Here is a 24374-nt window from a genome sequence, read left to right as displayed (position 1 = left end):
CCGCCCGGGGAGAGGTCGAGGCCGAGCGGGACGAGGGGCCGGGGCAGCCGCCGGCGCAAGGCTGGCGGCCGGAGCAGCGCGGGAGCGCGCCGCGCGTACCTGGGGGGGGAAGGGGGTTCCTGCGGCGCGGCTCCGCGGGGGCGCAGCGCCCCGCCGCGCCTGCCGCCCACGCTGGCGGCGGGCCCCGCCGCGCCACCTGGCGGCGCGCCGGCGACACTGCGCCTCCGCGGAGCCGCGCGCCGAGCGCGGCGCGCTCCCGCGCGCAGCTCCGCGCCTGCCGTCGCCGGAGCGGTTTACCGGCGTGTGCGCGGGCTGGTGCGGCGCGGGGCGGCCGCGCTCCCGGCACACGGCCTGCCGCCCCGTCCCGGCGCCCCACTCCCCGCCTCGGGGCGCCGGAGAAGTGAAACGCCCGTGCCCGGGCGTCTGCCCCCTGCTCCGCATCGTGCTTGTGGCGTCCCAGAGAGAAAACGAGGGAGGAAACGAACCCGGCGTGTCCCCGAGTCGCACGAGCTTTTAAAAATAATTCCTACCCAAAATGCACACAGAGGAGATCCAACGAGCGCTCACGCTCACGTCGCAGGGCTAACGCTGGCGTGCTGTCTTTTGTGGCCGACTTTGTAACAAACAGTTTTTAATTTCCACGATAAAGCCTAACGCTAGCAGAAAAGCTTTGGGGCTTATATTCCCTTCTAGCTGGCAGCAGCGGCAGGCCGGCGAGCTGGGGGTCAGCGCACCGGTTCAGAGCAGGAGGCGGGGGTCAGCGCGCGGCCGGCGCTGCCCGCTGACCCGCAAGCTCAAGTTCAGCACCCTCATCTGCTCAAACGCCCCTAGGCACTTTATGGAGGCCAGGCAGGGAGCCCCGAGTAAACTTTTTCCTACTTGAAATGCATTTTTTAAGGCTGAAGTAAATAAAGAGAAGAAACGCCATGACACGCTTTTGGAGAAAAAATACTTCAACAATTTTCCCCGTGTTGCTGTTAAATCTTTTCTTTAGCGTAGCTGGCTACTTTAAAGAAGAACAAAAAAAACAAAACAAACCTGTTCTGTTTTGCTATTAAAACCTCGTGCAACTTAAAACTTAACAACAGAATATATTGGGCTTGGGGAAAAGTTTGGGGGAAATATTAATCAATAGGTTTCCTCTGCCGCTTGCATTACCCGACGGTCTTGGACAACTGTAATATTTTTCTGCAGCAAATATTAACAAGAGGAAGAGAAGTAACTTCCTAAAGATACAGTTACCAAGGGCAAATTCTGGCAAGGAAGGTGGTGAAAAAAATTGTTGTTTTTTTTTTTTCCTGGAAGAGAATAGGCGCAGGGTAGACAGCAATTATTAAAAGCCCGTGCTAAAAGCCTAAGTAGACTCCTAGCTCGGTTAGATCATAGCAAATATATCTGAGGAAATGAGATAACTTCAAAAAAATCTTTTTTTTCGGGGGAGGGAAGAAGATTGCAGTAACTTTCTGCAATGATGCTGTCCAGCTCGTGTGTTATGTAGTTCCCCGTGCAATATGTAAATGGAAAAGGTAAGGCAGCTCGGAGGAGCGCTGGGCACCCGCTGCCCCCGCTCGGGGGAAGGGCAGGATCCCCCACCCGCGGCGGCGCCCGCGGCCACGCGGAGCGCCGCTCCCGGACGGCTGTCGCCCACGAGCTAGTGCGAGGAGAGAGGCCGCGCGGAAAGTGCGCCCGGGCGGCACCCGCGGTGCCCTGCCCGCCTCGGAGCGCAGCCACGCGGGAATGGGGCCGGCGCGCCACGGACCGACCGCGGCCCATGAGCCCTTTATTTTTATTCGAGTGCATAATATCCTGTGGTGCGAGGCAGTGCTGTTTTTTACACTCCCCGCAAAACGGCTCATGATTACACCGGAATTGTTGGTGCTAAACCCGCCCAGGACACAGCTTCCTCGGACACGGCGGAGCTCTGGCTGGAGCGAAGGTCTCAGCAGGGCTGGGGTCCTCGCCGGCGTCGGGGCTACCGCACCGTGATTTGCTTTGATGTAGCGGCGCTCCAGCAGCTCTGAGACGCCGCTCTTCGGGTGTTCCTCTCTTACAGCGGCCTTTTTAAAAATGTTGTGTCGGGGGGGGAAATTTGGTAGCGTTTATTGGAAGAAGGAACACAACGGGCGATGAGAACAAACGCAAAGAGAGCCAGAGAAACAAAGTATATCGTTTATTAGGACTTCATGATGTTAGCAGTGTTTTCGCTGTAAAGCTGAGTGCAGAGACATAAAGGGATGAGAAACTTGTGCCTCGACAAATATTCTTCATAATTATGTAGGGTTTCATGCCCTGAGAATAAATACCGATTCGGCTTATAACTCAGTGACATACGTAATCACGTCTGGCTCGCTTATTCTACTTTTAGCTGATTACGAAAGATTAATAGCAATTAAGTGGTTAGCGCTAATGAACGTGAACTTGTGTTTGCCATCCGGTTGTTGCTGTGATTACTGGCACCGGTTTGTCATTCCTCACCCCGCTTCCAGAAACTGCCAAAGATTATTAGACCGACTACAAAGCACAGCTCAGAGATTGGCGATTACTGCAAGACTTTTCGCTTTCTCGCTCAGCCCCTTCGAGCCCCCCGCGGCAGAAAGCAGGCCGGGGGGCGCAGTGCTCCTCCGTCCCCGACCGGCGGGTGCCCGGTGTTGTCTAGAAAGGGCACTCCCAAAGCAGAAATCCTGTCTACAATGAATTTCACCTCCAGAGCGTCTCCCTTTCTCCTCTTGTTTGACTGCGTCTCCGTCAGGATAGTAAACACGGCCCAAACAGCCTTCTTTTCAGAGGAATTCCCCTTCCCTTTCCTGGGGAGAAGCCGCCTTTCCCAGCAACTTGTTGCCCTCAGTGCCCAAGAGAGAGCTCGTTAAACGTCTGCAACAGGCAAACGCGGAGCGGGGGGACCCGGCCCGAGGGGCAGGGGCAGGGCAGGGGCTGCGGCTCCTCCATGGAGCTCGCCGCATTTCAAGCTCTTTGCGCTCCTGCAGCTTCCAGCCCGGCTCTGCAGGAGAGTCGAGTGAGACGACAGAAGGATTTGCCACAGTCTTGGAAAGTTACCCCTAGATCAGCCATCATAATAACCAAACTCTGCTTTTTAAATAGGCTGCCTTACCACGATATGAACTGACACTGCAAGGGAAGAAAAGCCGCATGTAATGAGTGCCAGGTTTAGCCTCTTGCGCAGCCCCAGTGCGTTTCTGTGGTTGGCAGCAATTGGGGGGGAGAGGCCAGGGGGGTCTCCCACGGTCCGAGAGCTGAGTGGGGCCAGGGGCGCCCACGGGGACAGGCGGGTGGGAGCCTTAGGCTCCTGTAGCAAAGCCCATCTCATTCACACACAGCGGGCGAGGTGGGGTACAGAGCCTGGGGCAGGTTTTCCGCCCCGGCTCCTCCGTCCGGGCAGCCACAACAACGGCCTGGGGCCGGTCTCACAGAGGAGGCGGCCGAGGGAGGCCGGGCCGCGGGTCGGAGGGCGACCGGGAGGGGGGGCGAGGTGGGAAAGGGTGGGGGGAACTTGTTAGCCGCATGTCCATCCCGCGGGCGCTCCCAGGGACGGGACAGTGAAGGAGACGTCGCCGCGCTGGGGGGTAGAGCTCAGCGGGGAGAGCGCGGAGCGGCGCGGATGATCCGCGCACGCCTGCCCGCCGCTTCAAAGGGGCCAGCGGAGGGACCCGGGGCAGCCGAGCTGGCCCTTTTGAAGCGGCGGGCAGGCGGGTGGGGGATGAGAGCGGAGGGGGCGAGGTTGGCCCGGGGGCACCGGCGCCGCGGCCCGGCGCCGCGCTGCGCGCAGCTGCCCTGCGGCGGGGCCGCGGCGGGGCGGGATCGCGGCGGCGGCGGCGGCAGCGGCGGGGGGGGGGGGGGGGCCGTCGGTGCGGGCCGGGGGCTGCGAGCGCAGGGGGCAGTGCGGGCGGCGGGAGGGTCACATGCTCCGACGGCAGCCTATGAGCAGCCCCCCGGGCTCCGGCAAACTAATCTGGAGCCGGCCGCCCCCACCCCGTTCCCCCCTCCCAACCTGGAGTTCGTTTTTATAAACGTACCGCCAAGGATCCAACCTGTTGGAGGCAAATAACAATTTGCACCATGCCCAGCCCGGGACCGCGCCGCCGCCCGCGATGTGCAAGGCCATGAGCAAAGCAGCGAGCTGGGAGATGGACGGACTGCGCGGCGACAGCAGCGGCGGCGGCGGCGGCGGCGGCGGCGGCGGCGGCGGCGGCGCCCCCGGGCAGTGCCGTAATTTTCTCTCCTCGCCCGTTTTCGGGGCGGCGCACACGGGCCGCGCGGCCGCCGCTGCCGCCGCCGCCGCCGCCGCCGCCGCCTCGGGGTTTGGCTACGGCGGCGGCGGGGAGCGCGCGGGGGCGGCGCGGCCCGACCCCCCGGCCAAGGACTGCCCGGGCTCCGCCGCGCCGCCGGCCGCCCCCGCGCTCGGCTACGGGTATCACTTTGGCAACGGATATTATAGCTGCAGGATGTCCCACGGGGTTGGGATCCAGCAGAACGCCCTGAAGTCTCCCCCCCATGCCTCCATTGGCGGCTTTCCCGTGGAAAAGTACATGGACGTCTCCAGTCTGACCAGCACGAGTGTCCCCGCCAATGAAGTCTCCTCCCGGGCGAAGGAAGTGTCCTTTTACCAGGGCTACACAACCCCCTACCAGCACGTTCCGGGGTACATAGACATGGTCTCAACGTTTGGCTCTGGGGAACCGAGACACGAAACATACATATCAATGGAGGGCTATCAGTCCTGGACTCTGGCTAATGGCTGGAATAGTCAGGTTTACTGTGCTAAAGATCAGACACAGAGCTCACACTTTTGGAAATCGTCCTTTCCAGGTACGAGAGGGAGAGAAGCGGTGTGAGCGGACCCCCGCACCTCGGCCCGCCCGCCTCCCCCGCGCCGCAGGAGCGCTGCACAGGCACGCACAGAGCGGGGGGGGCGGCGGGTTTTTCCTTCCCCCCAGCTGCCCCCGAGGAAACCTCACTTTGCGCTTTCCGGCCCGCGGGACAGATCCCAGAGCCCTGCCACTTAGCACCAGGGCCCTGGCTCCCCGTCTTCCTGGCGGCGGGGCTGTATCGGGCTCCTTCCCCTGCTGCTTTTAGCCGTGGCTCGGGTTGTATTTACGTTTGCAGTTTGCAGGACGATGGCTTGAAGGCTTGCAATTCTCTGCTCTTCATGAAGGCTGGGGATTGACCCAGCCCCAGAGCACTTAAGAGACTGCGAGGAGTGAGGGCACACTGGCACAAACCACATGCAAACAAACCGGGGAAACGCGCACCAAAGAGCGTGCTTTCTGTGCGCGCTCTGCCAGCAGCGACCTGCTCTCGCCCCAAGCCAATGCCCTCTCCGTCCTGCACGCTCGCTAGAGATGCATGCCTGAAAAGTGATGACAGTCCATCAAGGTTTTGGGGCTTTACTAACGTGCAAATAATGTGGCAGTGTAAATAATAATAAACTGCAAACAACCTGGTATTATTTATTTGCCCGTGAAACACGGTGCCCAACATGTATCAGTTAAGCTTTGAACGCCTGTAATAAAATTCTAATTTTTCACGAAATGTCTTTTACAATAGGGGACGTTGCACTAAACCAGCCAGATATGTGTGTCTACCGGCGTGGGAGAAAGAAGCGAGTGCCGTACACAAAACTGCAGCTTAAAGAACTCGAGAATGAATATGCCATTAACAAGTTCATTAACAAGGACAAGAGGCGAAGGATATCCGCAGCCACAAACCTGTCTGAGAGACAAGTTACCATTTGGTTTCAGAACAGGAGGGTGAAGGATAAGAAAATAGTCTCGAAACTGAAAGACAATGTATCTTGATCTACCAGTTGCGGACAGTGATGGATATATAAACTCAATTTACGACCAGCTAAAGACTTTTGGAAAGACTTGAAAATATATTTAATTTTTTTTCTCCTTCCAGCGGTGGTGAAATTTTGTGAATTGCTTTTCATGAAAGTCAGCGTTTTTCTTTCAGTCGAAGGGAGTGCTGGCAAACCTTGACTTTATAGCTCTGTTTCTTTCTTTTTAAAATAATAATATTAATAATAATATTTTCTGTTTTTCACTCTAGGCCAGTATAAACGAATTTAAATATTTGAACGATTACAGATATAACTTCCTTAAATGCTTAACTCTTGGGGTTTTTCTTTTTCTGTAAATTTTTCTCCGAACAACAGCCAGTGCCAAAAAGTGTCAGTTTTGATTTGGTATCGTAAACTTCAAAACATGCCGAGTGAAAAAAATAGCAACTAGAACACGCGAGAAAGCCGGATTCTGGACCAGTGGCAGCACCCAGCTCCTTCCAAAATCCGTGAAGCCCCTCGGGATCCGGAATGAATTGCGAAATGCGTGGAGGGGTAATGTGTGCAGTCGGATTTCTTACTCCTTTTTTTTCGAGGGAGGATATATTCCCAGCACAATTCCCAGCGCTATTTCCCGATTGCGTTCCCCAGCTGCGCAGGTATTTGATGATGTGTTTTCGTTTTCAGCCGAAGGATTTCATATTCTCCAGTTGAAAAATGTGCAGGAAGTGGGTAGGAAGGAGCCTTGCTGGAACGGCTCGGCCGGGTCTGTCCCGAGGCGGCGGCGCGGCCCGGCAGCGCGGCCCCGGCCCTCGCCCCGGGCGGCTGCTGCTGCGGCACCGGGGGGCACCGGGCGGCGGCGGCGCGGGTAGAGCCGGGCTGCAGGCCCGGGGGAGGCTCTCTGCAGAGGCGAGGGTACAAACAACGCCTATGTTGTACTAAATGTTGGATACGCCATAGCCTGCTTGTCCGAACAAGCACAAAGCTCTTCTCCTTCCTCCTAGCACGGCGTTTAAAAAACATCTGGTTGGAGAAGTGAAGTTCACTGCTAACTTAAGTTGCAAAAAATAAACGGGTGTTAATGACAGAAGCAATAAATGATAAATTTCAAAAGATACCATAATTTATGTAAGCCGGAAGGGCTAGGATTGTGTTGATTTTTGTTATTTTAAACCTAGTGTGCATGTTATGATATACACAGGGTGTTCTGGATCAGACACACTCGTCAACTACTAGGAGAGAGAAGCGATATCCTCTCCGTTAATGTGCCTCGTCTAATTATGAAAATGTGTGTGTTCCCAACTAGTATTATTTATTATAATATCCTATTGCTCTAAACACTTTGATTACCAATGTATGTGGGTAAGACATACAGCAAGATTATTTTTCCATAAACCATATCTTTTTTCCTTTCTTGTCTTGAAGTCTGCTTTTACTTCACATTGTGTTGGAAATACGGGCTGAACTTCCAAGCTCTTAATGATGTTGCCAAACTGTTCCTGAACCATCTTTAATAAAGCGATTTCTTTTCGGTATATAAATATATATATATATCTATATATAAGGAAGAAGAAAATCGCCTTCTTTTCGCAGCAGGGCGTTTCTTGGCTCCAGGCTTAGCCTGGGATCTTTGCAGGGCCACTTTCAGGGCGCGGTTCTTTGGAAAGCAGAGGCAGATACGATTCGAGGCGCGCTGCAGAAAGCCGAGGCCCAGATGTCCTTTGCTAGAGAAGGTTTATTTTTGCTAGAAAGAGGTGCCGGGGATGGACGGAGGGGGGTATCTGTCCCTCTTCTCCCCCTGTGAGCCTAGCGTTGCCTTCAGGGGCCGCCCGGGGCCCCGCTACCCTCGGGCGCGGTTCCGCGACCTGCCGCGTCTCAGCGCGGAGCCCCCGCGGCCCCGGGCGGCCCAGGGCGACGGCGGGCCCAGGGGCAGCTTCACAGAGCCGCTTGATCCGCCGATGAGAGAGTGATCTGCCGCCGCCTCCTCCCTCGTCCTCCCCTTTCTCTTCCGCTCTTCCATAGCTTTGGCGACGCTTATTCTCCCAGAATCAAAGAAAAAAATCCAATTGGGGACGGTTCGGGTTTTGTTCCAAATGGTATTTTTTTGGTTTGGTTTGGGAAAAAATAAAGGCAATTGTGGGGAACATCAGATGGCTAAATGTAAGTACCTGGAAGAGCCCTCTCCGATGACCCAGCCTTGTTTTCACTGAATGTTTTAAATTCTTCTATTCTTCCGTTAGCATCCCCCACACACACCCAGAAATACCCACACTTTGGTCCTCCTAATTCTCGGGAATGCTTTCCTCCCAGCGTATTTCCCCTTAAAAATGAAGCCCTGGCACGGTCAGAGCTGTTACGTTTCACGTCCGCAGAGCCGTCGCGGGTTGTACCCTTCCTCCTTCCAGGCTTAACCTTTGGCTTTGGCGGTGTCCGGACTCTCAGAAGACGCAGGCTTTGCCATGACCAAAACTCGCTTCCCAGGGCAGGATGAAACCCGAACTGGCTGGCAAATCGGTACCATATGGAGAGGAGCCGCCTTTTAGTTTGCTAACAACGTGCAGAAACATTAAGAGAGCAGCAGCTACGGTCAGAAAGAAGGCGAGGCAAACGCTGCTGCTGCTTGGGGGAGATAAATCCCTCACTACCTCTGTGGATTAAACCTGTTTTCTAGCCGGAGCAGGGGCATTTACGAGCATCACTTAACCCCCCCCCCCATGCGGGGGACGTGGGAGCGCACCCCGCTGGGGAGGCCGCGCCCGCCAGGCGCTGCGGGGGCTCGGCCCCGCGCTCCCGCTCCGCACTACCGGCCGCGGGCGCGGCCGGGGATACCGCAACCACCGCGCTGCCTCCTGTCGCTGCTGCTGCTGCTGCTGCAGCTGGTCCCAGCCCTTTGCGATTAGAGAGAAGGCATAATGATGCGCCTGAGATGCAGCGCGAATTATTACACATAATTAATATGTAGCTCGGCAAACTGAATTGCAAATCCGTGGTGGCACAATGATGCACTGCAGGCCGTCCGGCTCGCCTGCCCGGAGCTACCATCGAGCTCGGCTCCTGCCGTTAGCACGATTTGCGAGCCATGTCTAAGGCAATCCTGCCATCTCCTGGACAACCCTTAGCATAGGCTGGGGACGCGTTCAACTGGCTTCCAGGAGCTGCGTTTCCGAATGATAAATGAGAATCGAAGACTACTGAGCTACACGCAAAGCAATCTTCATTTTTTAAATTAAAGAATATACCAGTAAAATTATAGCCTGTGGGCAGCTCTGAAGTCTAGGCTGATTCGGTTGCTTAATTAAAAAAAAAAAAAAAGGGAGTGGAAAAAGAGCGTGTGAAAGCAGAGCTCTGGTCCTCTCTGGTCCTCAGCAGTGATATTTCCTGTGCAGAGGTAGACAGGGGGACACTCGCTGTATTAAAACGCCTCCCTCCAAATCAGAAGCTGACTGTGGCTGGAAAAACGAGCACAAGTCCGTTCGAGGCCATCTGCACCGCAACAGTGGCAAATCTCCCACGAAACAAGATCTTTTTTGTCAGGTCTTTGCCCTACAGATTTTAACATAAATATTTTTTTCTGCAGCTAGGAGTGTCTCCAGCTACATAAGATTTTCTTTTCATATTTTTTCAGTATTAATTAGTAATTGGAGATGAGTTGAGCATTAATTGAAAGCTCTGTTTTCCCTAACCCCATAAAAGCTAGCTTGAAGTGTCACCTTTCTTTCCGGTAACTGGGAACTCACATCTATGCCTTGTGTTTATTGCGGAAAAAATATAGTCTTTTGAACACAGAATGTTCCTTCTGTCTTACGAGATACAAAAATCACTGTCAGCTTTTTTGTAAAATATGATTACGGAAAGAAACTCTTAGCCATCCTCTTGGGGAGAAAAAAAGAGCAGGAAAAAAATAAGCTAGTAAGAGCGAGTTTCAATTGGTAGACATAATTCAAACAATAAAAACTAAAGGCAGTGGTCAGTAATATCCTCCAGCAATACTTGTGTGGTCCTGTGTGGTCTAGAGGAGAGCAATCATTTAAAGATTTCTTCCAGGGCAATGAAATTACTGCAGAATATACCCCAAATTCCCATTAAAGAGAGAGATGAATTTCATTAGGAAAATGTCAAGAGGGGCAATTTCTCTGATCTCGGCGTAGAAATAAAAGTAAGATTAACAGGACAATAATATGGAAAATTAACCTTACCAGCTAACCAGGTTTGAGTTTTTAACGGAGGCATGAAAATGACAAAATCTGGACTCTGCTTGAAACTGGACTCGCTGAGGCTGGGAAGATCCTACCGGAAAAGTGGACGGGGCCAGAAATGCCCCATTCGGGTAAAGGACGGGCCTCCAATATTTCCTGTGAGGACTGAGACGGCGGTGTCCCAGGAGCGATTTCGAAGCTCAGTGTCCCCTAGCCCCCTGCCCGCTGCCTCAGACCTTGGCTGGTGTCTAGTCATGAATTTTTCCCGGGGACTTCAAGCGTCTTAGCCCATTGCACGCTTTCTTAAGGTTTCATATCTATAACTATAGTTACAGTTTTCTTGTATTTTTCTTTATCGTGTCTTTGGATGCATGCGGCCTAGGCTCATTCCCGAAGGCAATAAACCTGCATGGTTTGGGGAAGAACAAGAGCTATCTCCTGTGAGGATGCTCTCAGATATGGTTTCTTTTGTACACCAGAACTATGAGGAAAATGGGAGAAATTCCGGGGCTCCTGTTTGATTCCTCAAACAAAGTTTGTTTTTTTTTTATTAAAAAACTCCCCCCAAGAAAACCAAAGCATAATTTTCTCCTCAGAGGACAAAAATTCCTCATGTCCAACTTAGGAACTAGTGGTGAAGTAGTCAGCTGAGGCAGCTCTTCCTCTGCCCAGCACAACACACAAATCCTCTCTGCGGCAGAGCAGATCGGGGCATTTTCTTTCTTCAGAGTTTTTTTTTTTTTTTTATCTCCGCGGTTTGTTGAAATAACCCTGAGCTGCTGTTATTTAAAAAGACAAAATAAACCCCGAATTTAAAAACTTATCTGCCCTTTGGAATGGGGATGAAAGGCAAAAAGGGCAGACATGTAGAGGTAGGAAAACTTCAGAGAATACCAGTGATTAGTGTACCAGAGTGAGATTCCCGGTAATATCCCGTCGATTAAGATTTTAATTGCAAGCATATGCAGATGCATATAACGCTGCTTGCAATTAAAACAAATGCGGGTATAAAACTGATACAACAGGGACTCTGCACGCACGTACAAGGTGTACTGATCTGTACAGGGGCAGAAAAACACACATGTGCCCTGAGCGGTCACATCTCCTTCAAATTAAGGAATTCTTCCCAGCCCGCAGTGCGTATCGTTATGGTTGGTATTGTGTTTGCTGTCCGCAGCTGCCCGGCGCTGGGCGGTGCGGGCAGGACGGTCCCGCCGCCCCTGCGCAGCCGCTCGCCTCGGCGGCAGCAGCAGCAGCGGCAACAGCGGCAGCAGCAGCAGCCGCGGCCGGGGCCGGGGGCTGCATCTCGAAACCGCAATGTCTCCTCTAAAACTTCGAAAACGTTTGTTTTCCCTTCATCTTTCCACTCGCTTTGCAGCTTTGCCAGCCAGTCCCAGCCACTTTTATAGAAGTGGAGACCATGTTTTCCCCTCCCCCTTGCAGGTTAGGTATTTTCATATTTCAAGTGTTATCATAAGACTTTTAAAAAAGAGGGGAAAAAAGAGGGGGGAAAAATGGGAAAAAAAAGGGGGGACTCTGTGGCTCGGTGGCTGGAGGCGGTGCTGAAATTACCGGCTTTGAAGAACCTGTCTGCAAAGTTTCGTCCAATCGTTTTAGGCTTTCCGCTTATTCCCTGTTGTAACTAAATACTGCTGTAAGAACAGCTGAAGTCCTTTGTTGGAAATGTGTGATCGCAGTCTCTACAGATCTGGCTACGTTGGTTCTCTCTTGAATTTGCAATCTCCAGATTCCTTTTATTTTCCCAATTTGCGGGCTAATGGCAGTCAATTGGCGGCTCTGCCCACCATTTCCTACCCCCGAAGCTCGATCCCGTGGACTTGCTCAAGTTCGTGCACAGCGCAGCCCCAGAGCCACGCGTTCAGCGGCTCCTCGCAGCCTTACCTCCCAGGCTCTGTTCCAATCAACATCAATTCCAACAGCAACAAAGAGTGCCTGGAAGAAAACAATAAATACTATGCCCATGATGCGAGCTCCAAACAAGAGGAGAGATGCAGGCAGAGGCAATCTTTCGCAAATGACCCAACTATTACTCACGCAGCCAACTTAAAGCCCGTAAAGTATGACCACTCGAGCCTGCAGAGAAGTTTGCACGGCTCGGCTACTCTTTTTGAAGTGAATTCCTGTGCTTCCAGCTTAAAGGAGGACATCAAGAATTCGGTCAACTTGAACCTGACAGTTCAGCCTGCAGCAGTCCAGTCATGCCTCAGACCTTCAGTGCAGGATGGTATGCCTTAAATATCTCGCTTTAGTTAGAGGCGACCTAGTGATACTTGCTTTCTAAAAGATGTCTGTAATTGTTTTCTAAACCCCCTGTTATCCATTCAGAATGATAATCGCTTAATCAGACTCGGGGGTAGATAGAAATTGTGCTGTCAGATGTGCTTTACCAGATTTACCGAACTAGTTTTTCCCTGTTTTCTTGCGTTTTTTTGCATATTATCTTTAATACGCAGACCTGATCTACTAAAATATCGACGTGTTTGTTGTAGGTTTGCCTTGGTGCCCCACCCAGGGGAGATCAAGAAAGAAACGGAAACCTTACACAAAACAACAAATTGCTGAATTGGAAAACGAGTTTCTCCTCAATGAGTTTATTAACCGACAGAAGAGGAAAGAACTATCAAACAGACTGAATTTAAGCGATCAGCAAGTTAAAATTTGGTTTCAGAACCGACGAATGAAAAAGAAAAGGGTAGTAATGCGTGAGCAGGCGCTTTCTATGTACTAGAGCAGAGTCTGCCCGTTCCTGCATGAACTTGTGTCTGGAGTGTTCACCCGTAGAGTAGAGTGTATTCGCGATTGACGTGAGGGCAGTGCGTTTTTAACCGTTTAAATCAAAATCTCTAAAAGTGTAGGATCCCGGTGTAATTTGGCAAATAATGAATTCTTAGCCAAAATGAAGACGACAAGCCAGACCAGCAGTGAAACCCTGTATTATCAGCTTTTTACCTTTCTTTCTCCTCTTATATAGATTTCCTCCTGCTTGTTTCCCTCTCTTTCTTTGGAGAATGAGCGGTGCTAAACTAAAATCGATTTCTTTTAACTGTATGTAAACACCATTTTGCAGAAAAATAAAATATAATGCCTAGTAAAGATCTCAGCTCTTTAAATCCTGGCTAGCTCCTTCATGTGTTACCATGCTTCTGAACGCGAGCATGCGGCGCTTGCTTGTTTTGTGGTTTGGAATAACCTGTTTGAGCACAGATCGGAGAAAGTGGTTAACAAATAAACCTTTTTTTTTTTTTTTTGACGACCACTGCTCGGAGCTGCAGATCCGGCCGCTGCCCGGCGGAGAGGGCACGTGACGCCGCCACAAGGGCAGCGCGTAACCTGCGCGCGGGCTCCCAAAAGCTCCGCGCGCCGTGCGCGGCAGACGGCCCCTGCCGCTCCGCTCCGCACCTCTCTGCACCGCTCGCCGCTGCCCGCCCCGACGGCTTTGCCCACCCGGCCGGCCGGAGCGCCGGTGCCTCCCAGAGACCCCCCCGCGGGCGCGGGCCGCAGGAGGCTGCCCGCTGACTTCCGCAGGCGCGCTGCCGCTTGCGGGAACCGCCAGCCGGGACGGTGCGGGGCGATGCGGGGCGGGAGGCGCCGGGGCTCTCCCACCACCCTCTCCTTCCGCCCGTTGCCGGCGAGCAAGGCCAGGGGCAAACGCTCTGCTCACCCGCCCCGTCCCGGGAGACGGCCCCGCTCCGCGCACAGCCCTCGGGCGCAGCGAGCCGGCCGGGAGCCCGAGCCGCCGCCGCCGCCGGGGGCCGCCGTCGGGGGCCCGGCCCGCGCCCGGCCCTTCCCAGCGCCGCCGCCCGCCGCTGACTTTGGCCTTGTCCGGACGCGGCCCCAAAACAAAGGCGCCGAGAGCGGCGGGCGGCGGCGGCGCGGCGGGCACGGCACCGGCGCGGCAGAGGCCCGGCCCGGGAGCCGACTGGGTCTGGCTGCTCTGTGTGACTGTCCCCGCAGCCTCCGCCGCAGAGGTTTTTACGAGGGAAGGGGGGGAACGCTTTCGGTTTTTTGCCCAGCTAGAAACCTCAGAGGCTAAACCCCAGCAGAGGGGCTGGGAGCGTTGCCCAAGTCGATTGGTTACTGTTTTAGAAGGAGAATAAAGTGAATTTTCCCCGCATCTTGCTGACAGGCTTTCAGTGCCTGCAGCCCCCAGCTTCCCCAGCACCAGAGCGCTCAGCCTGGCTGGAGAAGCAGAGCCAAGGGAAATGCTAGGTATTGCCTTGGTCTGACATTTCAGAAAAAAAAAATCAAGGAATTTTAGGTCTAGATATAAATGTCTTTTGGCTGCAATTTCCACGTAAATCTGTTTCTAATGAAGAGGTGTTTCCACACGCGAAACCTTGGGTTGCCTCTCCCAACAGTAATAGTAATTCACACCGGTGGAGCCTGCGTTATTCTTGTGTTTTTCTGGTATGGAGTTCACTCAAATATGGTTGTTCGGGATGTATTCAATAAGGCTAAATAATTACAGTGGAAGGCACAAAGAAGTTACCTATTTATACAATATTATTGCCTTCCTGAAGGCAATAACCTCATTATTTCATAATAGGCATATTTGAACTTTGCTCCTTCCCAATCATATGCTTGCAAGTGCTGTTTTGTAAAGGGCACAGCGGTCCCAAACCGTTCTGGAGGTAAATCCTGTGTTTTTAGGAGAGCACAACTGCAGCCATCCTCCCGAAAGCTTTCAGGAGAGCCCCAGAGGTGGTGTTTCGGGAAGGAGAACGAAAGCCACCCAAACTTGGACGCGCATTTCTCGCCTCCCGAAATGGCCATTGTTGCCGCATTGCCCAATGCAGACAAAAACCTACCTCGCTGGCCGCGGGGTGACTGCCAATGGAAAAGCAGAGGCGCAGAAATGCGCGGTGAGAGCTGCCCAAATGAGCGAGATGCACACCTATCCACATAAAATCAGAGGCACCACCTCTAAGTCCTTCGAAATCTTAGACGCATTCAGCTCCTGCACTGAGAGCTGGCGCATTGCGGACAATACAAGTCTCTTCATTCAGTAGCATTTCCCTAATTAAAAAAACTAGAAGCAACCCCAATGATGCAAGCCAGGAGAAAAGCAAAAACCAAATAAAGCCCCTTTTCTTATTCCCTTCTGGAATACTATTCAGTCCTGCTACAGTTCATGAGAAATGGACCCTTTATTCCGTCCTTCCCTATCCTAACGCACCCCAGTACAACCATTCCCTTCATTACATGTATGATGAGAAATCTGAAGAGGAACCTCGGGTAAAAAGATGTGAAAGGCAATGTACTATTTATTAAACGTATCGATTTACGACGATAGCTTGTTTTAAAGCCCCTAGTCTAAACTGCCTACGAACGGAGAAAATAGATTACAAAACAGAGGAGATTGGATCTAAAATGATAGGTGATGCAGAAGTATGTGCATGACGTATCTTTGTATGTGCCTGTACACAGATGTACACGTTTCAGCTGCGGCCGTTCTGTGTAAGCGTGCGTGCACACATGCAGACGTACATATTTACGGGCACTTACTGTGAATAAACATACGTGCCCGAGGAAATGCTGCATGATTTCATGCATGCACACACTTAAGGTTTCGGTTGTTATTCCGAAGCCCCGAGCGGCGACAGTCGTTGTGGGCGTGTGGCGAGGCGCACATACGTGTGCCCGGCACACATGCACGCCCGGACACAGCGCTGCGTACGCACACGCTGCATCTATTCGCGAGGGTGCATGTGCATGCACACTGGAGTGCATTCAGCCACATCTATGTGCCACACTCTCTGTATACGCATAGAAGATGTATACGAGTAAAGTGAATACACCCTAAACATTTCGGGTAGGTTAGTTTTCTGCCTTTTCACCTATATCTCCCCTGCCTCTGCATTTCTGGGTGCATGCGTGTGCGGGCATGTGCACTGGGCACCCATTAGCTACAACATACATGTCTCCGTCCTCCACAGCATGCAGGCGAACCTCTATTCCTCTATTTACTCAGACATAAACATCTTTGCATTCCGACCGCAGTCTAAATGTGATAAACCCCTTCCGAGGGGGCTCTCCATTCCTACTAGTTTGATAAGGCTGGAAACGCAACTCTGATTGTCTGAAATGGCTCTGGATGCCTTTGTGTTTCCTAAAAGAGCATAAATAATTAAAGTTTGGCAGGGAGGAAAAGCTTTCTTGCAGAACTGTAGTGGCAATAAATGAAATGACTCAGAATCTCTTCTCCAGTCAGTTTTTACGAGAGCTGCCAGACAGTGTCTGTTCACGTTCTCCAGATACTAGGGGCGCCATAACAAAGTTAAGGTCAAGTTAGTGTCTTATCTTGGGTGGCACAAAAATACCGCATCTTCTCCAGCCGGACTGGGTATATTTTTAAACCCGAATGTTATGCAAGTCGTCTTAATTTTCACGGAGGGCTTTTGGAAATGCCACTTGGACTAGAATACTCGCTATTTCCAGGCAACGATTGCAGATGTTTCAAGACGCCTAACGGTAAAGTATTCGCCTGAACGTGTCCGTGATGTGCATTTATGTTTCGATGCTGTTTAATCTGCTTAAGGCAAAAAAGGGGAATGTAATGGTCAGAGTTGGGCTTGGGAACCGACCCCACGGTGAAAATGCTCTGGCAGGCAGGACCCCCAAGTCTGCCTGCTTCCAGCGGGGTCTCTGCGGCGATGTTGGACTCACATTCTCCAGATTAGATTGCTTTTTAAGGGACTGTTTCCTAGAAGGGCTGTTTTCGTATTAACAAATCGTCGCCGTGTCTTTGAACTTGAATTAGTTGAAACCGGTTGGCTCCTGCGCCAAAATTTAATTGATCTTGGGCTTGCTGCATCGAAAGGAAGGTGAAGGATTCTGGCTAAGGCATAATTAGTTACTTGAACGGTGAGGAAAATGAAGCTCCAGAGCTTCCCAGAGCCATCTCTCATGATGAGCTTAGCGAGCAGAAACCTGGGGGCACAATCCAAGCGGATCCTTGCCCTGTTCTGCTACAAGCACAGGGTGGTAAGTGATACAGGAGCCATTTTAGCTGCGCAGGCATCATTTTTAGGAGGTTGTTCATGTGTTGCAGGGGACTCGAACAGGCTCCGAAGTTGCCGATAAAAAGGAGGAAATGGTGTTTTTGTGCCTTGGTTTCTGGGGATAGCTTGTGAGAGTCTCTGCTGCGAGCAGTTTGTTGCATTGGTGGTGATTTGTAAGTGAGACACCAGAGCAAAGAATACAATACTGTAGGGAAAAGAAATAAAGAAAGAAAGAAAGAAAGGCAGAAAGAAAGAAAGAAAGAAAGAAAGAAAGAAGGGATCAGCTTCATCTTTTCTGTGTGGTTTTGGTCTTTCGGTATTTCAGAAGGGCACACTGGGCTTCTCTCCGGGAGCTCCCTGGCAACCCCTGCGTGCTGGAGGGACGGGGATGCTCGAGGGGCTGCGGCGGTGGCGGTGCGGTGGCGCTGGCGGCGGCGGGGCCGGGCACGGGGAGCAGCCCGGGGCGCAGCTCCCCCTCGCCGAGCCGCGCCGGGGCGCGCAGCGGGTTGTCCCCGCAGAGCCCGACGGCCCCTGCCGACCCCTCGGCGGGCACCTCCACCCCGGCTTCCCCTGGCCTTTCCCCCCAAGTTGTCCATGATGCTTTCGCTCCGGTTCCCTACCTGGCGGGGCTTCCTGCTTACTGGGGGACCTGGAGGCTGCCTTTTTGCAAGCCATCTGTGGCCTGATGTCTGGACGGAGCGCCCCGGGTAGCAGGGGGGGGGCCGTGCTTGTCGTGGGGAGCACAGCCAGATTTGGGGTTGATTTGGACACCAGCATATGGAGGGGCTACTCTGGCTATGCTGTACAGTGGTGGGGGGAAGCATTCCCATAGAGAGCTGGCAAACGTTTCTGGAATGAGGAGCTGCTCGAGCTTAGAGCTATTGCTGGAGCGTATTATTTATTCTCTTTTCTTTTCAGCCTTTGTGACTCGGTTTGTGCTCGTCTGTGTAAAATAATATTTCAAGGAGAAAAAGAAAATTGACCAAAATGAGCCCTCGAAGGCAGGGCAGCTGTGGGGCTTGCGGGTCTTGTGTGTGTCGCCTGCTCCCAACCCTGCTTTTCCCTTCCAATGAAAGTGAACATTTCAGTGGGAGTTGGAGGCACGGGAACAGAGGTCACTTTGTCTGCTGCTCTGCTTCCCAAGGAGACCGCGCCTGGTGGACTTCTTTTCCTGCCCTAGCCCTTTTCTTTGCAGAAGAGCCCGAAAGTATCTCCTTTTCATAAAAAAAAAAAAAAAAGCCAGAGCGATATGTTCTGTTTGCATATTTCTCATTTCACTTTGTCTCTGGCGCCCTTATACAAGCGCACAGTGCTTAAACAGGCTTAAGAAAGGGAAAATGAGGTGATTGGGACTCATGCTTTGAATTTTGTGACCGATTTTGATGCCAACTGTGGATTGCTGGAGCCGAGCGGGCAGATTCACTCATACGACAGAATATGTAAATGGGATTTGGCTTTCCTAAGTGAACTATCACCCGCTAATCGTCTGTGTAAGCAGCAGCCAGCAAATATCACTCCTGCTAATAGGGAGTGATCACATTACAGAGTCGAGGTTGTCCGGCTTGGAGCCCACACCCCGCAATCCAAAGGTTACCTTTCCTCACGATGCTTTTTTTCTGAGCCTATTTCCTTAAATCTCGTGGAAGCTTTGCCTAGCAAGGGCTCGGAGGAGAGCTGGGTGGTTACGTGTGTGTGTGTGAGCTGCGAGGCTCTGCGCTCTGTTTTCCGCGGTGGGACGGCACATTCTCAGGTGATTAGCTCCACTACCTATGTTTATCTCGTCGTCTTGGGAAAGAACGAGGGGAAAAACCTACTATATTTGTCCAAATGCTCTGCTCATCTCTCCGTGCTGGGAGGGCTCTTTGGAGAGATCTTAGGAGTCTTTCCGACGGGCTGATATAGATATAAGGACATTTCTACATCGCGTCACGTGACATAATTACCACTAGAATCAATCAAGATGAATTGCACGTCAGCACACGGTGGGGATTTTTTCTTAGTTGATCCTGTCCAAACCCTCTTGTGCAATAGATGGATCTTGTTCAATGCATTGAAGCCTCCTGGTTGCTTGCAATCGCAAAAAGGAAGACATGACTGAGTTTGACGATTGCAGCCACAGCGCATCCAATATGTATCTGCCAGGGTGTGCTTATTACGTTTCACCATCAGATTTCTCGACGAAACCCTCTTTTTTGTCGCAGTCGTCTTCCTGTCAAATGACTTTTCCTTATTCTTCTAATTTACCTCATGTCCAACCTGTGCGCGAAGTAGCATTCAGGGAATACGGATTAGAGCGCAGCAAATGGCAGTACAGGGGCAGTTATGCTCCGTATTACTCGGCTGAAGAGGTGATGCACAGAGACTTTCTGCAGCCTGCGAACAGGAGGACGGAAATGTTATTCAAAACGGACCCCGTGTGCAGCCACCACGGACCGTCGCCGGCCGCCTCCAACTTGTACAGCGCGGTGGGCAGGAACGGGATCCTGCCGCAAGGCTTCGACCAGTTTTACGAGGCGGCCCCCGGCCCCCCGCACCCGCCGCTCTCCGAGGGCGAGGGCGACGGCGGCCAGGGCGACGGCAAGCCCCACCACGGCACTTGCAGTAAAACACCTTCCAGCCAAGACAAGAAAGTGACAACAGCAAACAGCGCCGATTCCCCTTCTGGTGAGGCTGTTGCAGAGAAGAGCAACAGTTCAGGTAGGTATCAGCAGTAAATTGGGGGCAAGAGTACAAGGCCAACACTTTGTCAAGCCGCATTTTATGTGCAATTTTATAAGCATCCAAAGGATTTTATATATCCTATAAGATTTCCTTTACCGTTGTAAAGCGTGTTTACGATAGGAAACCAATTTAGGTGGGCTTAAGGTATTCTTGGAAGAGGATATTAATTGTTATTAAATTGTTGATTGCGGGGGGGAGACAGGGAGATTTCACAGGTAGTGCTGAGAGCTGCCTTCATTTCAGAGCTTAAGGTCTTCGTTTGTTTGGGGTGGGGGGGGGGGAAGAGGAGTTTGAGCAAGTTGGAATATTTCCAGCCCATTTAAATATCTCTCTGTACTGCTCGAAGTGCTCTCCTTTAAGGACAAGTTGGGAAATATTCGCTTTTTTGCTAAGTCACCCAGAGAGTAAAAGCTCCAGGAATATTTTTCTGAACTGCTAGAGGGCTGCTTTCCGGGCAATGGGATATTGTCAAAGTCTCTGATCTCTTCCTATCTGAGTATGTTCGTAGCAGCAGCATAAATCAGTTTCTTCTCTTTTGAATTTCAGCAATTCCTCAGCGATCAAGGAAAAAGAGGTGTCCCTATACCAAATATCAGATAAGAGAACTGGAACGTGAATTTTTCTTCAACGTGTACATAAACAAAGAGAAAAGACTGCAATTGTCCAGAATGCTCAACCTCACTGATCGACAAGTTAAAATCTGGTTCCAGAATCGAAGGATGAAAGAAAAGAAACTGAACAGAGATCGACTTCAATATTTCACTGGAAATCCCTTGTTTTGAAAATGAAAAAGAAAAGGAAAACAAAAGAGAGATCGAGAGAAGAAAGAAAGAAGAAAAAAAAGAAAATCTCAGTCTCTCTGACCTGCCATCTGAATGCAAACGCAAATTGGTTTACATGACACATCCACCCTGCGGAACTCAAAGTTTCATTTTCACGTGCAACTCCACACACTGAATGGCCACTGGAGATTTCGGGCTTGGCGGAGCAGATTCCTGATAAGGGGAAACTAGGGTAAATCCAACAGTCCCTTCTCAAATATTTCTCCCCAAAGGTGCTTTTTTTCCCTCTCCTACAGTACCAGCAATGGACCTGCAGTGTGTCTGGTAGTTTTTGCTTACAATTAATTGAGTTGGGGGGGGGGGCGGCTCTGTTGTTGCTTTTGAGCTAGGGTAACACTTTCCTCCCCTTAAGTGAATGCGGTTTATTTAAGAGATGGTAAATGTACGTTCGCTATATATAAAATATATATATATATATATATATGTTTCTATTGTCATCCAAAAGCATGGGCCACTGTCTTTTTCATGTGAATAAATGGTTTCTAGTAAAGTTAAGGTTATATCTTCCGTGCACTGTATGGATTTCCATCTCTGAAAGATCCTAGCGTTTCCCGGGCTAGAGCCAAGTTCAGTTAAATAATAGTGGGAGGAGGTCAAGTCGGATTATTTGGAATGCATTTTAAACAAATGCTAGTTGAAATCTCTAACTCTCCTTTTGTAGGTATGTGTAACCTTCACTGTTCCCCCTTGAGTGTGAGGCAGAGCAAACATGGCTGTCTGCAGACCATCACTTGTGATGGTGCTACAATTACTATAAACAACGAAAAAGGCTTTTTAACTGGTCAGGCTCCCAATATGCCCAGAATCCCAAATGCCAATGACTGTTTACTTGTTAGGGAAGGATAAGCCAGCACGAGGGCTCACGGCGATGCAGACCAGAGGGAGCTATAAACAATTGGCACTAGTGGAAAAATAAATAAATAAATAAATAAAAGTTTGGAGACAGAAGGGTGGATCTTTTAAATACCATCGCAGTGCGGGCGTGGGGACTCGGCCGGGCTCGCCGGGAGCGGAGCGGCGGCGATGCGCCGGGCCCGGGGCTGGCTTTCGCCAGGGCAGGATCCGGCGGAGGTCCCCGCGCTTTATGCGGCGTGACCTGCCGCGGCTGTTTACAAAACCTTGAACTGTCTAGACAACACCATAAAACCCGAGGGTCTAAACAGCTTAATTGGGTTATATTATACACCTTCTGGTGGGTGAAAAAGAGATTTCCGCAATGTGCAATAAAGGGAAGGAGTGAGAAAAGAATTTGGCTTTTTTTTGAATGGGACGAAGTGGCTCTCCCTACACTTGCAACCAGTGAAGGCAAACGCTGGCAAAAAAAGTCAGGAAAAGCCCTAGAATTAAAAAATCGAGACATGGAATCGGAGAGATGCATGGCTAAAAAATTTTTTTTTTAAAACTCTTTAGCAAGAAAAACATAAGTGTATGCCTTTGAACTTCCAAAATGTCAAGGTCATCACCTTTAACCTTTCTGAATAATTAGGCGCCTTAAGGTTCCTCTGTTATTTTCAACCACCACCCACTCTCTCTCTCTCTCTCTCTCTCTCTCTCTCTCTCTGTCTCCCTCTCTCTCCCTGTCTCTCTTACACACACACACACACACGCACACGCACACGCACACACACACACACACACACATACACACGCCCCCCCCCCACGTATTACCGCATAGCTGGCCATATTAGCAAATGCATCATAACGCGAAGAAAATCGCAGCCGCTTTTAGGTGAGCTTTTCCGCAGCGACCCGGGGAGCATGCCCTCCTCCTGTCACCCCCAGCAAGAGAAACGCGGTCTGTCTGTTTTCCTTTTCACTGTCTTGGTGCCCGGGAATTAAGCAAATATCTTCTTTTTCCGTAAAAAATATCTGTGTCACTCCAAAATCAAATGCGGGGGAAATAATTTGTAATTTAGAGAGAAAGATTATATTTACAGAGAGTTTTTCTCCGAATGTGCATTTTCCCCAAAGCCTATTATTGAGAAATGCACATAGTCACAGGGAATATCTAAAAGCGTTTCGCCTAAGCTTATAGCAAAATTCTCGCGTCCCTTCCGAGCCTTAATCCACAACGTGAGAACAAGTTGTTTGATTTTCTGTTCCCTGTAGTGCTTTAAGAGTTTATTTTAGAGGATTATTTTCCCTTTAAAATGTTAAGATACCGCAAAAAGGGCCATGAAAACCTAAACATACTAATATTAATCTTACAGAAATGTTAAATTATAGCAATTTTAAGTTTCTATTTAGAAAGAAAGGAAGAAACTCTTGGCAGAAAAGCAAACTGAGCTGAACAGAAAGCCAGGGAACTGGAAGAAATTCCCTCGTGCTTTGCTACCAAAAGCCACAGGAGGGCGCGCTCATGTGCTGTAATACTCACAATAGTCCTGATGTTCAAGTATATTTTCCTCCTAATAATAATTCCACTGCTAATAAAATATCTAATATATAAGTAACGATAAGATTTCAGGGCCTTCCAAATGAGAAAATAAGGCATCAAAAAGATTTATTAAACAAATAACCCATAACCGTGACGTGCTAGAGAAATATGCCACTTTAAAAGAATTTTTTTGGTCGTAATCTTTTATAATGCAACTGAGCTTTAAAAAAACCCATAATTTTAAGAAAAAAAAGATATTCAGAATTCGTTCACTAGAACGAAAATCTATTTATACTTCTTAAGACAGCCTTAACGCGGCTAGAAGAAAAGTAATATAAAAACATGCGTTTTCCCAGTTTTTCTTTCAATTCGTATTCAAAGTTTTTCTTAAATAAATCTATAGGTACAGAAAGCTTAATTTAAAAAAGTATTCTTTTTAAAGGTGAGGTTAGCATTAGATCCTGAGAATGTATATATTTTAAAATGAGAGAAAGAGAGTAAAGCCAAAAAAAAGAGATATTTTTAATAACCGACCATCATCTTGCCAAGAAATTGCTGAATGAAACCTCTCTCCTTTAAAAATGCTGTGGAGATCTATTAACATTGAACCAGATATTAAAAAATTAAAGTGAAGCTTATGAATTTCCTGGCCATTCTCCAGTGACCGAGCATGTTCCGTTTTTCTGTTTATTGTGCTTTGTGTTTTCCTCCAATACGCACTTTTAATAGCAATCACACCAAAGAAAAGGCTTCGCTTCTTTCTGCCGATTTGCAGAATTCATCGAAATCTATTTCACGTTGGCTCAGTCATATTCCGCATTTTAAAAGCCTCATCTCTCGTGAAAGCATTTGTTGGCACTTTGTCCACTGAAGTTTTTTTTTAGAAGTTCATTGTTAAGAGTTTCCTAGAAATAGCCTTTCCGTTTGCAATAAAATGGCATTGTACAATCTAAAATAATTGGAATCTTTGACGCTAAAGGTAGCGCTTTTAACCACATCCCGAGAGCGAAGGAAAAGCCTCTGCTCTCTCGGTGATGTTACCTATTTCGAGAGGGAAATATTTCGCAAAAGTTTTTTTGTTTATTTGCTTTTCTTGTCTTTAGAAGACCTACACCAGCCCCAAATACATTAGACCGCTATGATGTGATGCTTTAACACCTCGCAGTTACAGTGAGGCCGATCTCAAAGAACGTAAACGAGTGATTGGAGGCAGTATGTGCTGCTAAAAAAAAAAAGGTTAAAGATGGAAATGCTGCTTTGTTCTTTTTTGAATCATCACGTAAATGTGATGATTATGTGGGATTCTGCACTCTCTCCTGTTCTTTTTCCCCTTTTTTGTTTAATTTCTTAAAAAAAAAAAAAAACAAAAGGATGGTGCTATTTCCAAATGTCTTTGGGCTTGTCCTTCTAGGAGAGCGA

General features: G+C 50.1%; 3 protein-coding genes across 5 annotated transcripts; all 3 read left to right on the top strand.

Moving 5' to 3' along the window:
• Positions 1-4106: 4106 nt before the first annotated feature.
• Positions 4107-5813, top strand: HOXD13 (homeobox D13). The gene is made up of 2 exons (XM_009681796.2): positions 4107-4824; positions 5563-5813. The coding sequence occupies exons 1-2, from the start codon at positions 4107-4109 to the stop codon at positions 5811-5813; spliced, it is 969 nt and encodes a 322-aa protein (XP_009680091.2).
• HOXD11 (homeobox D11) lies at positions 5755-20750 on the top strand. 3 transcript variants are annotated; one of them, XM_068948503.1, is made up of 3 exons: positions 5755-6456; positions 17934-19712; positions 20283-20750. In XM_068948503.1, the coding sequence occupies exons 2-3, from the start codon at positions 19106-19108 to the stop codon at positions 20516-20518; spliced, it is 843 nt and encodes a 280-aa protein (XP_068804604.1). In that variant the 5' UTR covers positions 5755-6456; positions 17934-19105; the 3' UTR covers positions 20519-20750. The 3 variants fall into 3 exon arrangements, with proteins under 3 accessions (XP_068804604.1, XP_009680076.2, XP_068804605.1); XM_009681781.2 differs by lacking the exon at positions 5755-6456 and adding an exon at positions 16220-16485; XM_068948504.1 differs by lacking the exon at positions 5755-6456 and adding an exon at positions 16860-16998.
• HOXD12 (homeobox D12) lies at positions 11676-13258 on the top strand. Its single transcript, XM_009681780.2, has 2 exons — positions 11676-12238; positions 12504-13258. Exons 1-2 carry the CDS (start codon positions 11677-11679, stop codon positions 12740-12742), a joined length of 801 nt encoding a protein of 266 aa, XP_009680075.1. The 5' UTR covers position 11676; the 3' UTR covers positions 12743-13258.
• Positions 20751-24374: the final 3624 nt, after the last annotated feature.

This window comes from Struthio camelus, chromosome 6 (genome assembly GCF_040807025.1).
Source record: "Struthio camelus isolate bStrCam1 chromosome 6, bStrCam1.hap1, whole genome shotgun sequence".
Classification (NCBI taxonomy): Eukaryota; Metazoa; Chordata; class Aves; order Struthioniformes; family Struthionidae; genus Struthio; species Struthio camelus.
Note: the sequence above shows the minus strand (reverse complement) of the source record. Positions and strands in the feature narration are given on the sequence as shown.